The sequence below is a fragment of the Canis lupus genome, chromosome 11 (genome assembly GCF_011100685.1).
Source record: "Canis lupus familiaris isolate Mischka breed German Shepherd chromosome 11, alternate assembly UU_Cfam_GSD_1.0, whole genome shotgun sequence".
In the NCBI taxonomy this organism is placed as follows: domain Eukaryota; kingdom Metazoa; phylum Chordata; class Mammalia; order Carnivora; family Canidae; genus Canis; species Canis lupus.
This window is the reverse complement of record NC_049232.1, coordinates 38,825,035-38,841,140: the sequence shown is the minus strand read 5'-3', so window position 1 is coordinate 38,841,140 and position 16,106 is coordinate 38,825,035. Positions and strand designations below refer to the sequence as shown.

Here is a 16,106-nt window from a genome sequence, read left to right as displayed (position 1 = left end):
GACAATATTTTAAAGTACTTATTATAAATAAAGAACAATAGGAAACCACGTTTATTTTTAATTCTCATTTTTTTAGAGGGAGAGAGAGCATGTACACCTGTGTGAGACTGAGTGGGGATGGATGCTAAGTGATGGAGGCAGAGGGAGAGGCAGAGAATATACTTATTATAAATAAAGAACAATAGGAAACCACGTTTATTTTTAATTCTCATTTTTTTTTAGAGGGAGAGAGAGCATGTACACCTGTGTGAGACTGAGTGGGGATGGATGTTAAGGGATGGAGGCAGAGGGAGAGGCAGAGAGAATCTTAAGGAGGTTTCATGCACAGCACAGAGCCCAGCGCAGGGCTTTATCTCATGACCCTGTGAGATCATGACCTGAGCAGAAATCAACACTCGGACGCTTAACTGATTGAGCCACCCAGGTGCCCCAGGAAACCATGTTTAAAGAAATAAAAATATTATAACAATTTTCCTATCAGAGAATACCAATAAAAGGAAGCCATAAAAATCAAGTGAAAACACTGGAGTTGAAAGGACAAAATAAAAGAATTATAGGGACTTAACACCAGATTTGAACTGGCAGAAGAAAGAATCAGTAAAATTGGGCATAAATCAACGAATATTATCCAATCTGAAGAACTGGAAAAAATTTAAGAAAAATAAAAACTCAGACTTGTGGGATATCATCAGCTATACCAACATACTCATGATGAGAACCCCAGAAGAAGAAAAGGGCAGAAGAAATATTAATCTACATATCCAAGAAGCCTAGTCCAAATAGAATAAATAGAGACCTATATTTAGTCATATAATAGTCAAACTGTTGGAAACCATTCCCAGATAAAGACTAGGAGAATTTGTAGCTAGCTGACTTGTCTTACAAGAAATAAAAAGGAAGTCTTTTGGCCTGGATTAAGTCTGAATGGTAACACAAATCCACATAAAGAAATAAAGAGCACTAGTAAAGGTAATTATGTAGGTAAACATATACTCTTTTTCTATTTTAAAAAATAATGAAAGAACAATCATAAAACCATAGTAAAGGTAATTACGTAGGTAAGCATCTACTTTTTCTATTTTAAAAAACAATGAAAGAACAGATAATTATAAAACCATAAGGATTATACCAGGAATGCAAGGTAGTTTTCACATCAGAAAACCAATTAATATAACACATTAATAAAGGATAAAACAACATGATTAATAGACACATAGAAAATATTTGACAGTATCTGATAACCATACAATCTCTCAACAAGCTAGCATTAGAAGGAAACTTCCTCAGCCTGCTAAAGGGCATCCACAGGAAACCCGATAGTCTATATCATACTTAATGCAGAAAGACTGAATGCTTCCCCCCACCCCAAGACTGGGATCAGTCTAGATGTCAGCTTTCACCCCTTCCATTCAACATTGTACTAGAGATCATAGACAGTTACATAGTGCAAGAAAAATAAATCAATGCATCTAAATTAGGAAGAAACAAAACTGTCTTTATTCTCAGGCAATATAATCCTGTATGCAGATAATCCTAAGGATTAATGTATGTAATGTATTTCTGTATATTAATATTTGCCACCTGAATATGAAACTAAGAAGAAAAAAGTTCTCTTCACAATAGCTTCAAAATTAATAAAATATTTGGGATATTTTTTTGAAAAAGAAGTGTAAGACTCATACAGTGAACTTCAAAAACATTGCTGAGAGAAATACGTAACTAGATGGTGAGACAATCCATGTATATGGGTTAGAAGATACAATACTATTAAAATAGAGTTGCTCCCAAGTTGATCTAAAAATTCAATGCTATTCCTATCAAAGTCCCAACACTGTTCCCACCGCTCAGAAATTGGCAAGCTGATCCTAAAATTTATATATTAAATTGAAATAAACCAATTGCTAGAATTTTGTCTTTTTGCACAAATGATACTGGGACAATTGAATGTCCACATGCAAATAGATGAACTTAGACTTTTATCTCACATCATACTCAAGAATCAGAAATGATCAGAGACCTGAAAATAAGAGCCAAAACTATAAACCTTTTAGACTAAGACAGGAAAAACAATTTCATCTTATAAAAATTTAAAACTTCTGTGTGCTTCAAAAGACACCATTAAGAAAATAAGGCCATAAGTGATAAATGGGGGAAAATACTTATAAATCACTTATCTAGTATAAGATGTGTATCCAGAATATGCAAATAAGACATAACTTAATAGTAAGATGACAATTTAAAAAAATGGGCAAATAACTTGAGAAGACATTTTACCAAAAAAGAACATATGAATGGCTAATAAACACATGCAGAGGTATTCAACATTGTTACTTAAAAATTTTTTTAATGTTAATTGAAGTATACAGTTGATATATAATAAATTAATTTCAGGTGTATAATATAGTGATTCAATAATTATATACATTATAAAATTCTCATCATGGTAAGTATATTATATTATGAACTATATTCCCTACACTATACTTTGCATCCCTGTGACTTATAACTGGAAGTTTGTATTTCTTAATCTCCTTCACCCATTTTCCCAAGTCACTACCCTTTTGGCAACCCACCAGTTCTCTGTATTTAAGAGTCTGGTTTTTGTTGTTTGTTTTGTTTTTCAGATTCCATGTACATGCAAAATCGTATAGTATTGTCTTTGACTTATTTCACTTAGTGAAATATCCTCTAGGTTAATCCATGTTTTCACACGTGGCAGGATTTCATGCTTTTTCATGGGTAGTATTCCACTGTATATATACCCCTGGTATCTTTATTCATTCATCTATAAGCAGACACTTGGGTTGCTTCCATATTTTGGCTATTGTAAGTAAAGCAATAAACATAGGGATGCACATGTCTTTTCAAATTAGTGTTTTTATTTTCTTTGGGTGAATACCCAGGAATGGAATTATTGGATCATGTAATATTTCTATTTAAAAATTTTTGAGGAACCTCCATAATGTTTTCCAGAGTGACTGCATCAATTCACTTAATTTGGTTGAGTTTCCACCAACAGTATACAAAGATACCTTTTTTTCTTTATATCCTCACCAACGTTTGGTTTTTCTTGTATTTTTGATACTAGCCATTCTGACTGGTGTGAGGTAATATCTTATTATGGTTTTGATTTGCGTTTCCCTAATGATTGGTGATGTTGAACAACTTTTCATGTGTCTCTTGGCCATCTATATGTCTTCTTTGGAAAAATGACTATTTAGGTCCTCTGCCCATTTTAAAAATTGAGTTTATTTTGCTATTGAGTTGTATGAGTTCTTTATATATTTTGGATAATAATCTCTTATCAGAAATATGATTTGCAAATATCTTCCCCTATTCTGTATGTCACCATTTCATCTTATTGATGGTCTTCTTTGCTGTACAAAAGCTTTTTAGTTTGATTTTGTCTCAAGAGATTATTTTTGATTTTGTTTCCCTTGCTTGAGGAGACAGATCCAGGAAAATCGTCCTTAATTTGTTCAAGAGATTGCTGCCTATATTTTAGTAGTTCGATGGTTTGAGGTGTCACATTTTGGTGTTTAATCCATTTTGATTTATTTTTGTATATGATTTAAGAAAGTGGTCCAGTTTCATTGTTTTGCATGTAGCTATCCAGGTTTTCCAGAACCATTTATTGGAAAGAGTCTTTTTCCAATTGCATTTTCTTGCCTCCTTTGCCATAGATTAATTCATCATGTATATATATGTCTGGGCTCTGAATTCTGTCTATTGATTTGTGAGTCTATTTTTGTGCAAGTACCAAAATGTTTTGAACACTATAGTGTTGTAGTAATCTTGAAATCTAGAATTGTGATAGATTTAGCCTTTTGTGTGTGTGTGTGTGTGTGTATAAGCAATGAACTTTTTATTTTCAAGTCTTTTCATGTTTCTCTTTTAGCCTTGTGTGTGTGTGTGTGTGTATAAGCAATGAACTTTTTATTTTGTTCAAGTCTTTTCATGTTTCTCTTTTAGCCTTGTGTGTGTGTGTGTGTGTGTGTGTGTGTGTGTGTGTGTGTATAAGCAATGAACTTTTTATTTTGTTCAAGTCTTTTCGTGTTTCTCTGTTTACTAAATGGCATTCGAGTCTGCCTAAGACAAAAATAGTCAATCCAAAGGCAGGCTTAATCACAAACTGTTAACACTATTAAGGGGATCTTGCAATTGTGCTGGATGCAAGATCAGTTATAATAATACATCGCTCAAAATAGAAACAAAAGCTATGAAATATCTGAAAATTAACTATACAAGAATAAAAATACTTGGGATTTCCAAAGACAAAACTTTAAAACTCAAAGGATATTTGAAATCATATGAATAACAGAGAGACAGTCCATGCTTGTAGATTATAACTTAATATGACTATGTTTGTTTTTTTTCCCTAAACTATTCTAAAAATTCATTTCATTCCCAATCAATATTTTGTTAGGTTGAAGATGTCTGATAAGTAAAGGACATTATGGTAAGTTAGTAGACAGCTGACAGAACTGGAGGATATTTGCCATTCCCCAAAACAACAATAAACTAATATTGTCAATGTGTATGCAGATAAGCAGCAAGAAAATATAAGGTAAACCAACAGGAAAATAGGCAGACTGTGGTTTTATACAAGAAAGATAAAGACTAATTAGCATAAGAAAGATGTTCAAAACCTCATGAGTAACCAAACAAGTTCAAATTGAAACAAGAGAACAATTTGTACTTGTTATATTAGCAAACATCAGAAAGCTGGGTCATGTCCAATGCTGTAGCTTCATAACATGTGGTAACAGTGAAGACTGTTACAGCCACTCTTGAAGACTAATCTACCACTTCTTAGGCAAAGTAATAAATTACCTACCTGCATATCTCCTGGGACAGCATTACCAAACCTAGGAAATCACAAAGCAATTCTCTCATAACTTTGTAAAGTGACATACATGTTTACTGCAATGTCATTCATGGCGGCAAGTGGTAGGTTTGGGGGGCAGCCTGGGTGAGACTAGTCCAGAAATCAACTAGTAAACTGTGGAAGGTGTCTTCATGGAGTTCCATACAGCTCTCATAATAAATCAGATGTACATTCAGCAGTGTGAGTAGATCTCAAAATAATAGGCATCTTCATCTTTAGCTCGCCTCTTCTCTTCCCATGTCCACTCTGTCCACTCTGTGCTCTTGTTCTTCGCTCCAACAAGTACTGGGCAGCAACCACGAGCCAGGCACTACCCTCACACACCATGCCTCCACTTCTGGCTGGGTCCCTAGCCTTTTTCTTTCTCAAGATTGCTTTGGCTGTTTGGGTTTGCATTGTGGTTCCCCACAAATTGTGGGATTATTTGTTCTAGTTCTGTGAAAAACGCTATTGGTATTTTGATAGAGATTGTGTTGAATCTGTAGATTACTTTGTGTAATATGGACATCTTAACAATATTCTTCCAATCCATGGAATATCTTTCCATTTGTGTCATTAATTTTTTTCATCAGTATTTTATACTTTTCAGGGTACAGGTCTTTTGTTAAAAGACCTCCTTAGTTAATTTTGTTCCTAGGAATTTTTAAAAAAAGATTTTATTTATTCATGAGAGATAGACGGAGGGAGAAGCAGGCTCCATGCAGGGAGCCCAACATGGGACTTGATCCCGGGTTTCCAGGATCAGGCCCTGGGCTGAAGGTGGCGCTAAACCGCTGAGCCACCCAGGCTGCCCAGGAATTTTATTTGTTTTGGCACACTTGTAAATAATGTTGTTTTAATTTTTCTTTTTCGCTACTTTGTTATTACTGTATAGAAACACAACTGATTTCTGTGTATTAATTTTGTTTTCTCTAACTCTACTGAATTCATTTATTCTAGTAGTTTTGGTGGAATCTAGGATTTTTTTATGTATAGTATTATGTCATCTGCAAATAATGACAATTTAACTTCTTCCTTGCTAATCTGGATACCCTTTATTTCTTTCTCTTGTCTGATTGCTGGGACTAGGGTTTCTAGTACAATGCTGAATAAAAGTGAAAGAGTGGACATCCTTCTCTTATTCCTGGTCTTAGAGGAAAATCTCTCAGGTTTTCACCATTGAAGATGATGTTAACTGTGGATTTTTCATATATAGGCTTTATATATGTATGTATTTATGAGGGAAGTATGTTCCTTCTAAACCCACTTTGTTGAGGTATTTTTTTTTATCATGAATGGATGTTGAATACTGTCAAACGCTTTTTTTAAAAAAAAATCTTTTGAGATGATTATATGGTTTTTATTCTTTTTGTTGATATGGTGTTTCATGTTGATTGATTAGTGAATATTGAATCATCCTTGCATCCTTGGAATAAGTCCCAGTTGATTATGGCAAATGATCCTTTTAACGTATTTTTGAATGTGGCTTGCTAATATTTTGTTCAGGATATTTGTACCTGTGTTCATCAGGGTTTTTTCATAGTGTCTTTGTCTGGTTTTGGTATCAGGGTAATGCTTCATAGAATGTGTTTAGACACTTTTCTTCCTCTTCTATTTTTTTGGAATAGTTTGAGAATAGGTATTAGCTCTTCTTAACTGGTGGAATTCACCTGTGAATCCACTGGTGGTCCTGGGATCTACTTATTGCCATTTTGTTAATTGTTTTCTGGTTGTTTTTGTAATTCCATTCCTTTCTTCTTCTCTTGTGGTTTGTTCTCTTCCCTTGTGGCATGATGGCTTTCTTTCTTTAGTGCTATGCTTGGATTCCTTACTCCTTATTTTTTTTGTGTTATAAGTTTTTGGCTTATGGTTATTATTGGGTCCATATACAACCTCCTCTGTGTATGGCTGGCTATACACCAATTTTAAATTGGTGATCACTTAAGTTTGAATACATTCTAAAAGCACTAAATTTTGCTTCCCCACCTACATTTTATGTACTTGATGTCGTATTTTACACCTTTTTATTTTGTGTATCCCTTGACTAGTATTTTGTGGATATAATTGGTCTTACTACTTTTGTGTTTTAACCTCCATACTGGCATCATAGGTGATTAATATACTACCTTTACTATGTTTCCTTTTACTTGTGAATTTTTTTCCTTTCATAATTTTCTTCTAGTTGTAGCACTTTCTTTCCACTTAAAGAAGTCACTTCAACCTTTCTTGTTAGTCTAGGTTAGTGGTGATGAACTCTTACCTTTTGTTTGTTTGGGAAATTCTTTCTCTCCTTCAGTTCTGAATGATAGCCTTGCTAGGTGGAGTGTTCCTGATTATAGGTTTTATCCCTTTTAGTACTTTGAATATATCATGCCATGCTGGCCTGCAAAGTTTCTGCTGAAAAATCAGCTCACAATCTTATGGGGTTTCCCTGGTATATAACTGATTTCTCTTGCTGCTCTTAAGATTTTTTATCTTTAATCTTTGAGATTTTAACTGTTATATGTCTAGATGTGGACCTCATTGGGTTCATCTCGTTAGGGGCTCTCAGTGCCTCCTGAACCTGGGATGTCTATTTCATCCCCTTGATTAGGAAAACCTTCAGCTATTATTTCTTCAAATAGATTTTCCACCCCCTTATCTCTCTCCCCTTCTCTTGGGACTTCAGTAGTGTTAACTTTATTATGCTCGATGATGTTGCAGATGTTCCTTAACTTATCCTCATTTTTAAATATTCTCTTTTCTCTTTGCGTTTTGCTTTGTTGCTTTCATTACCCTACCTCCCAGATTATTGACCTATAAGAATAAGATACTTATTCTATTGTTGATTACTAATCTGTTGTTGATTACTTTGTGGTATATATATTTTTTAATCTTTTTTTAAAAAAAGATTTTATTTATTCATGAGAGACAGAGAGAGAGAGGCAGAGACATAGGCAGAGGGAGAAGTAGGCTCCCTGTGGGAGCCTGATGTAGGACTCAATCCTAGGACCCTGGGAACACCACCTGGGCCGAAGGCAGATGCTGAATCACTGAGCTGCCCAGGTGCCCCCATGGTATATTTTTAATTTCAGTTATGTATTCAGCTGTGATTGTTTCTTTTTAGTTTTTTAAAAAATATTTTCTGTCTCTTTACTTAAGTTCTCACTGAAAACTCTTCTCTAGGGTCCAGTGAATATCTTTATGACTTCTACTTTGAATTCTCTATCTGACATGTTGCTTATCTCTGTTTTGTTTAGTTCTTTTTTTTTTTTGTGGTTTTTGTCTAGTTCTTTCTTTTGGGACATATTCCTGTGTTTCTTTCTATTACCATCATGAATTATTGGGGAAATGTAAATTAAGCTGCAGTGGGATACCACTAAATGCCTACTATAGTGTCTCTAATGAAAAAAAAAAGTGTTGATAAAGATGTGGAGGAATTAGAACCTTCACAAATTGCTGATGAGAATGTAAAACGGTACATCCACTTTGGAAAAGTTTGTACAATCTTAAAAAGTTAAAAATAGTTTTGCCATATAACCTAGCAATTCTTCTCTTGGTATATACCTAAGAAAAATGAAATATATATTCATACAAAGACCTGGCTATGACTGTTCAGAACAGAAATTTTCCCAATAGCCAACAAGTAGAAACAACCCAAATATTCATCAGTTGTTGAATAAATAAACAAAATTTGGTATATCCATATGATGTAATATGATTCAGCAATAAAAGGAGTGAACTATTACATGCTGCAACAAGGATGAATCTTGATTGTTATGTTACATGAAAAAAGCCAAATGCAAAACACTATATATTGTGCCATTATATTTATATAAAATGTCCAGAAAAGACACACCTATGGAGACCAATAGCAGATTGTGTGGTTGCTGGTGATGGCCCTAAAGATTAACTGTAGGTGGGCTTGGTTGATATTTTTGGGGTAGAAATGTTCTATAACTGGATTTTGGTGATTGTACAACTCTGTAAAAGTTACTGAATAATTAAAAAAATGTAAGATGGTGCATTTTGTGTTATACAGATTAGATCTCAGTAAAGGTGTTTTTTTTAAAAAGTGTACCTATGGACTCCACTGATATTGGCTATATATAACCAAGGCTCCTTAGAAGCTGCTTTTGTTTCTAATGTTTGTAAAGCTGTAAGCAGGAGAACTCCCTTCAGATTCAGAGTGTTTACTAGAATTTCATATTGGTTACTTTTTAGATCTGGTAATTTATGGACACAATGGGGGCAATGTAGGACCTGGGTGGGAGCCCAGCATTATGGAACCAGTATCGAGGTGTTTGGATGGTACAGTTTGCTGATTTTTAGTTTCAAAGCTGTCCTTGGATTTGTGTGGGGAAGTTACTTTAAAAGGATCCTAGTGCAATTTGAAGACAAAACCTCCAGGATTCATGGAGATCATCTTTAGGGAAGATTTTTATTTGGGTACAGGTCTCACATTATCTTGGCCATGCCAGTCCCACAGCAAAGGTTCCCCTCGAGACAGATATCCTCTAGATACATGGACCGATTCTTTACATTCTTTAAATATTCTGAAATTATTCTTCTGCAAAAATTCTCTGATTATTTTTCATTAGTCTTTATTAGTCTTTATTCTCTCTAAATGTATGGTGCTCCTAACTGTATTATAGGCTGCCAGAAGAGCATGACTTTGGAGTCAATCATGTGGTTTAAATCCCAATTCTTAAGTTCCTAGCCATGTGACTTTAAGAAAAATTTCTTAGCCTCTCTGAGTCCTGCTCTTTAAAATCTGTAGAATAGAGATAATTATACTCATCACAAAGGGTTATGGTAAGATGAAACAAGGTCATGTATGGAAATCCCTTAGCACAGTTAGCTGGTATATAGTGTTCTCTGATTGTCAGAATCAGATAGTGGAGTGGGTACAGAGTATGGATTTTGGATCCTGATTTGTAGCCCTTCTTTTTCACTTCTAGCCAAGTGACCTTGGGCAAGTTCCCTAAGTTCTCTGTGTCTCTGCTTCTGCATCTATAAAATGGGCATATTGAAAGCACCTGATTAGACCTGTCCACAGGTTAAATGAGTTAATATAGGAAGTATTAAGAATATTAAGATATTAAGATATCACATGATAATCTCTATGCAGGTGGCAGCTGCTGTTCTCTCACCAGCCAATGCAATGCCTTATTCCCTTGGGGCCAGCATGTTTGATTTATGTGGGTTAAATGTGTGGGTTATAGGGATACAATCATGGTCACCCCAAGGTTGAAAAGAGAGGTCTACTTGGTCTGGCTGGTGGCCCACCAGTGGTGGCTTGTGAATCCCCTTTCTCACTACACCATGTGCATCTTCTCTTTCTGTGCTGATTCAGAGTGGGCACCTCCCCCATAGAGGAACAGAACTATTCTTGGATCAAGGTACACTGGTGGTTGACTCCTCAGCTGGAATCAAATCCTTAGATCCTCCCATAGCTGTGGACTCTCTAAAATCCCTGCATGCAGCATTGTGGGTTATGATGAGACTCCTATAAATATATCTGTTCTGCATACTCACTTGCAAATCCTATAAAGTTGAAGTATGAAGCCCAGTGTTGAGGCAGTGAAGGGATCTACTCTAGTCTTCCTTTGTTTCAAGGACCATCTCCCTGGAGACTGGCTTAAGGCTTTGGGGACCTTTAGAATACATGTAGGTTAAGTGGCCTTGATTTATAAGTAATTACCACTTCTGCTTTATTTTCAGCTGATTACTTACCTTGGAACCAACCAAGACGAGAGCTGCTTCGTCCAGAACACCATTACCGGCCAGCATCAACCAGGTTTGATAGTAGAACTACACACCAGGATGACTATTCTGTAAAGGGCCTAGTGAACACCATGAGCTGTAAGCCTCTGGCCATGCCCAAGCTCTGTAACATACCGCTGGAGGATCTGACTAATTACAAGATGAGCTATGTGGCCCACCCTATGGAGAAGCGCTTTGTGTATGAAGCAGAGAAGTTCAGACCCTGTGAAATCCCCTTTGAAAGCCTTACCACCCACAAAGAATCCTACCGGGGCCTGATGGGAGAGCCAACCAAGAGCTTGAAACCTCCAGCCAGGTCCTGTGGTTTAGACACGACTTTCTCTAACACCACCGAGTTTCGAGATAAGTACCAAGCGTGGCCCACACCCCAGATATTCTCCAAAGTTCCTGTCACTTATGTCCCTCCTGAAGAAAAGATGGACCTTCTGACAACAGTGCAGGCCCATTACACATACCCTAAAGGTGCCCCAGCTCAGTCCTGCCGACCGGTGCTCTCAGTCAAGAAGGGTGGCCACTTTGAAGGCTCCACTACCACCAAGGACGACTACAAGCAGTGGCCTGGCATGCGCACAGAGCTAGTCAAGCCCGTTCCCCAGTTGAACATTCCCACTGAGCCCTTGGATTGTCTGACCACTATGCGGGCCCACTATGTGCCCCACCCACCCATCAATACCAAAAGCTGTAAGCCTTCCTGGGTGGGCCCCCGAGGAAATATCCCTGTGGAGGGCCAGACCACATACACCATCAGCTTTACTCCCAAGGATGTGAGCAGGTGCCTGGCTTCATACGCTGAGCCCCCTGGCTACATCTTTGAGGAAACAGATGCTTTGGGGCACAGGATATACAGGCCAGTTTCCCAGACAGGCTCTCAGCAGGACAGCCGTCTTTCTGTAGATGATTCAGAAAACCCTAACCAGCGGGAATTGGCAGTGTCAGCCTGATATTTAAAAATGGTTACTTAGAAATTGCACAATACTTTTAAAAGCAGGTGATTGAGAGTTATTCATTGGCCAAAAAAGAATTCCCCAAAATGGAAAAAAAAAAAAAAAAAAAAAAAAAAAAGAGTCTTCTTCATCATTTCCAGGACACTTGAATAAAATGAGAATCGCTTGACTCAACGAAAATGACATTTAATCACGGGCTAAGTATTCCCCTTAACCCTCCCTTGGCTTCTTCCCCCACTTTGGTCCCTTACCTTGTGTTGATGGAATCAAAGTTGGTCCCAAGGGTTCTTCTCTGAACCAGAAATATTTTATTGATGTAATCACTGTATGAATTGACATGATAATTAACCCTTGCCAAGTATGAAGTGCTAAAGAATAAATTTTATTTTTGGGGGAATGAATCTTCAGGTCTATGTGTTCACCCTTAAGTGCTGTCTATGGAGGGAAGGGGCTGTGTTCCTTGGGACCTTTGGGGAGATTTCAGACTATAGCCCCCATTGCATCCCAATACTGGTGGGAGTGCCTTGGACCCATTCTGGATTTTGTGTTCTCTCTGCCCAGGGTTGCTTTGTTTGGCTTCTTCCTACCTTTTCACACCATGACATATGAGCAAGATAGTGCTGTCTGAATGAGACTTGAGTTTCTTTAGTCACAGGAAGTGGAGAGAGGAGAAAGAGATCCTACAGCAGTTCCAGGGGAGCATGGATCTATTGGGTCTCTTTACACCCAAACCAGTGCTGGCTCTGATTTCAGGGTGAGGAAGAGGAAAAGGGACCCTTGGCAACTGGGTAGTTGGCAGGCTCCTCCTGGCTATGAGCTCCTCCACCCCTGTGGGTTCTTCTAAGTGTCTGGAGCTGGGAAAAATTGCCCTATACTTCTTCTAAGGCTAGATCTGCTTTTCCTAAAAAGACAGCTGTGACCAGACTTGTGACAAAACTTGATGCAGTGATGAGTTGGACCCCGCCCTGGAGGAAGGGCCGGAAATTTCTCTTTTGGGTCTAAGGCTTGATTCTGAGCCAAAGTAATTTGGTGTGTTTTTTTTTTTTTTTTTTTCCTAATTGGAAAGAATTGAGGAAAGGTTTTGTCCAAGAGGACCTATGCTAGGGTCAGATGGGCTCATGATGTGGGTGAGCCTCACTCAGAGGGGTGCAGCCTGATATCAGGATCACTTACCTCATTTCTGAGTCCACAGAACCCCAAACATACTCCATGGTCTAAAGAAACTTGGGAATGGTGTATAGGGGAGGGAGGAGATTTCAGCTCAAGTCTGGAGACTTGGGTTTAGGCTCAGTGCCTGGTTCATGGGCGAGAAACCTGTATCATTTATTTAGGTCCCATATTTCCAGGACTCTTATTTACCTGGCCCAAACCTCTCAGGTCCCTCTGCCTTGCAGCCTCTCTATGAGGTTGGTTTGTATCACTGGGTTGCGATAAAAATCATTTAATCCTCTTGTTGCTTCTATGGGGTCTGGATACCTGCCTCTATGGGGTAGAGAGGCTCAGAGAGATAACGCACCTTGTCCAAGACCACAGAGCATGGAGAACCAAGGTCAAGATTGGAACCCAGGCCTTCTGATTCAAGATCCAGTGCTCTTCCCATGGCACCAGGTACCTCCCATCTGCTGTCCCAAGTTGCATGGCTCCATAAGCCACATGACACCACATTTTCTCTGAGCTTCTTCCTGGAGTACATTAAGCTAAAGGAGAGCACTAAGGAGGGTAGGTTTTATTACTTTCATTTTGTAATTTTTTTTTCACAAATCAGAGAAATAATGGCAGTTGACTTGAAAAGCCACACAGTGCTAAATGTTTATAAAAATGCCACAGTCTCTTCTATTCTAGCTCTTGGCCTCCCCCATCATTGCTTCCCAGAGAAGAATTTAAAATTATTATATCTGTTTCTGTTACTATTTTCCTTCATATTTCAAAATCATATGCATATACTATTGTCCATTGACTTATTGATTTTAGACATGGTCTGATTTGGTAGATTGGGAATTTTAATTCCCTTACACTGCCTGCTTTTCTCTCCTTCTTCTCAGTGTAGTTATAGGACAGTGCTTGGTATATCAGGACCAATAAGCTTTTCTAATATTTCTGATGAGTGCAAAGAACCTGAAGAAGGATGGATGGACCTGGCTGATTAGAGTGCTAGTTCTCTTGGGGTGAGGAATTTCTTCTGAGTCTTTCCTTTAGGACATGTGTAGGGGTTACTCCATGGTGACCCTGGGCCAGATGAGCCACTTAGAACATCCCTGCCTGCCAACTTCTCCCAGAATTAAGGAATCTACTCTCTCCTCCTATCTGTCCTTTTTGGGTCTCAAAATATCCGTATTATGAAAGTGATAAATGCAGTAAAAAATCCAGAAAACACAGAAACTATATAAAGCTATTATGGGGACTAGTGGAGCCCAGTGGTGAGCAACATGTAAGGAGAAAGTCCAGCAGACCTGGGCTCACTTCCCGGCCCTTGTCACCCACTAACTAGGAGACCTTGGTCAAGTTCTTTAAAATGTGACTAATAACAATATTGGCTCCATGGCTTCATTGTTTGTGTCGAATGATAGAATATATGTCAATCGCTTAGCCCTGGCTTATGGTTAACTCTAATTAAACATAGATGAGGGTGATGGTGATAATGATGATGAAGAAGAAGAGGGAGAAGAAGGAGGAGGAGGAGGAGGACGACGGGGCTGACTTCTGTCTACCTGGATCTATTCATGATTTTATTGGCCATGGTTTACAAGTGTGAAGGTAAGCAGGATTGCTCATTTAATTTACAAAGGAAAAATATTCACTTTTCCCCCATATAGTTATATAATTGTTGTGAGTTGGGGTTGTTCCCTTGTGCTTCCTGGAAATGTCATTTTAGGAAGTAATGGGGGTTGGGAGGAGGGAAACAGGGTGAGCTGAGCAGATGGGGCCTTGGCTCCCCTTCCTTGCTCTGCCACGGCAGCTTCTTGCTAATGAGTTCTGCATATCCGGCTTCCATGTAAGAGTTCGTTGGAAACACCTCTGTTAAAACACTTGTACACATGTGCATATACTACTCTAACACCTGATAGGATTGTGTTTGACAAACCCTAGAGATGAAAGGCTTCAAACACGTGGTCTTCTTTCAGAAATATGGAAGAATTTATAGTTTATATCGTATAATTTTTCACTTGTGATAATGAACTGGGAGCTTCATAATCTACCATGGCCCAGCGTCTCAAGGCTTTATGCATATTAGAAAGAAAAATTACTGGAGAACAAAGAATTTGGAAAAATCTAATGGCCAAGCAGGGAACCTGCTCCAGTGGAGAGCCCAGTATGCTCTAAGGATGAGATTCTCGGGAAGAAAACAGGGACAGGACTTTTGAAGCCAAAGATGGCAAGCTCTGTCTTATCAGAGGAAAGCAGAGTCTCCCAGTGTGGCTGATGGGCTGTGGCTAGTGAGATTTGTTGGTGTGGAAGCCCTGGGCTGGTTGGACAGGCTCTGCTGGTTTGGCGTATGGTGCCCAAACCATGTGGTGTGATGGATATGGCATCTGCTGGGATGAGGACCTCTTGATCACAACGGTGACTTCCTGCCTGTACTGTGCATAGGCAGGTCCTATCCTGTGGTTCACTGGACGGTAGGCTGCCTGCATGAGTCAAGACCCAGCACAGTACTCTCATTTTTTTGGTGATTAGGAACCCCTCTCTAGTTTGCCCTCCAATTATGGTATAAACACAGCACTAAGAACAGGTTAAGGGACCCGGCATTCTGATACTTGTTGCATGTTCACAAGGGCCAATGTCTTTAAGGGCGAGCCTTTTTTCTTTTTTTTTTTTTGGCTTGGCTCTAAGATCTTAGACCAGGTAGGGGCTGGAGGATGGAGATGGTGGGCCCATCCCAAGTGGTTCTTTCTGCCATCCCCATTGTTAGCACCATTTGTCACCCTACTTTCTATGGTAGCTGGTGTTTATGGCTTCAAGCCCCAGCCAGGCTCTGCCATGAAGACCTGCTCCCTATCAGCTCTAGCTGTCCAGGGACAGTTTTGTTTGAAGCTGGGGCTTCCCCTTCTGTGCTTGCAGGTCTTTGTTCCCCATCCACCTCTTGTCTCCTTCAAGTTTCTTGAAGCCCCTTGCCCATGGACGACTGCCCTCCTGTCGTCTTCACTACGGCATCTGATAATTTCCTTATTGCTTTATTACAGCTTAACATGGTGTGTGTGAGTGGGGCAGGAAGGAGACCAGTCCAGGTAGGCCGACTTGACCTCACATAGGTGGAGCTGGGCGAAGGTGATAAAGCATGAATGGGATTTTGATGGCATTTCCTTAACCACAAAGTGTATCTGGAGGGTGACCTTCCCCCTTAACCTAGACAGAAGGGCAAACGTGGGCAGAGTGGGATAAGTACTAGGTCAACTGGTGTGTACAGGTGGAGGGGACCCTGCTGTGAGCCATTAGCTTCAGAACCACAGGCTGTCTCTAAGCCTGTGCAGACGGCATCAGACTGTGCTCCATGCCTCCCTCCCACCCCTACATCCTTGGCCTCACCTATT

The 16,106-nt window shown here is 38.9% G+C and overlaps 1 protein-coding gene across 3 annotated transcripts in view; it reads left to right on the top strand.

Moving 5' to 3' along the window:
* The window catches only part of SAXO1 (stabilizer of axonemal microtubules 1), a 102,306-nt gene extending 90,593 nt beyond the window's left edge, over window positions 1-11,713 (top strand). For all 3 annotated transcript variants that reach the window (XM_038552484.1, XM_038552485.1, XM_038552483.1), the window contains exon 4: window positions 10,571-11,713. In XM_038552484.1, coding sequence (XP_038408412.1) covers window positions 10,571-11,574 — 1,004 coding nt within the window. In that variant the 3' untranslated portion in view covers window positions 11,575-11,713. The remainder of the gene's footprint in view (window positions 1-10,570) is intronic.
* The last annotated feature ends 4,393 nt before the right edge of the window (window positions 11,714-16,106 follow it).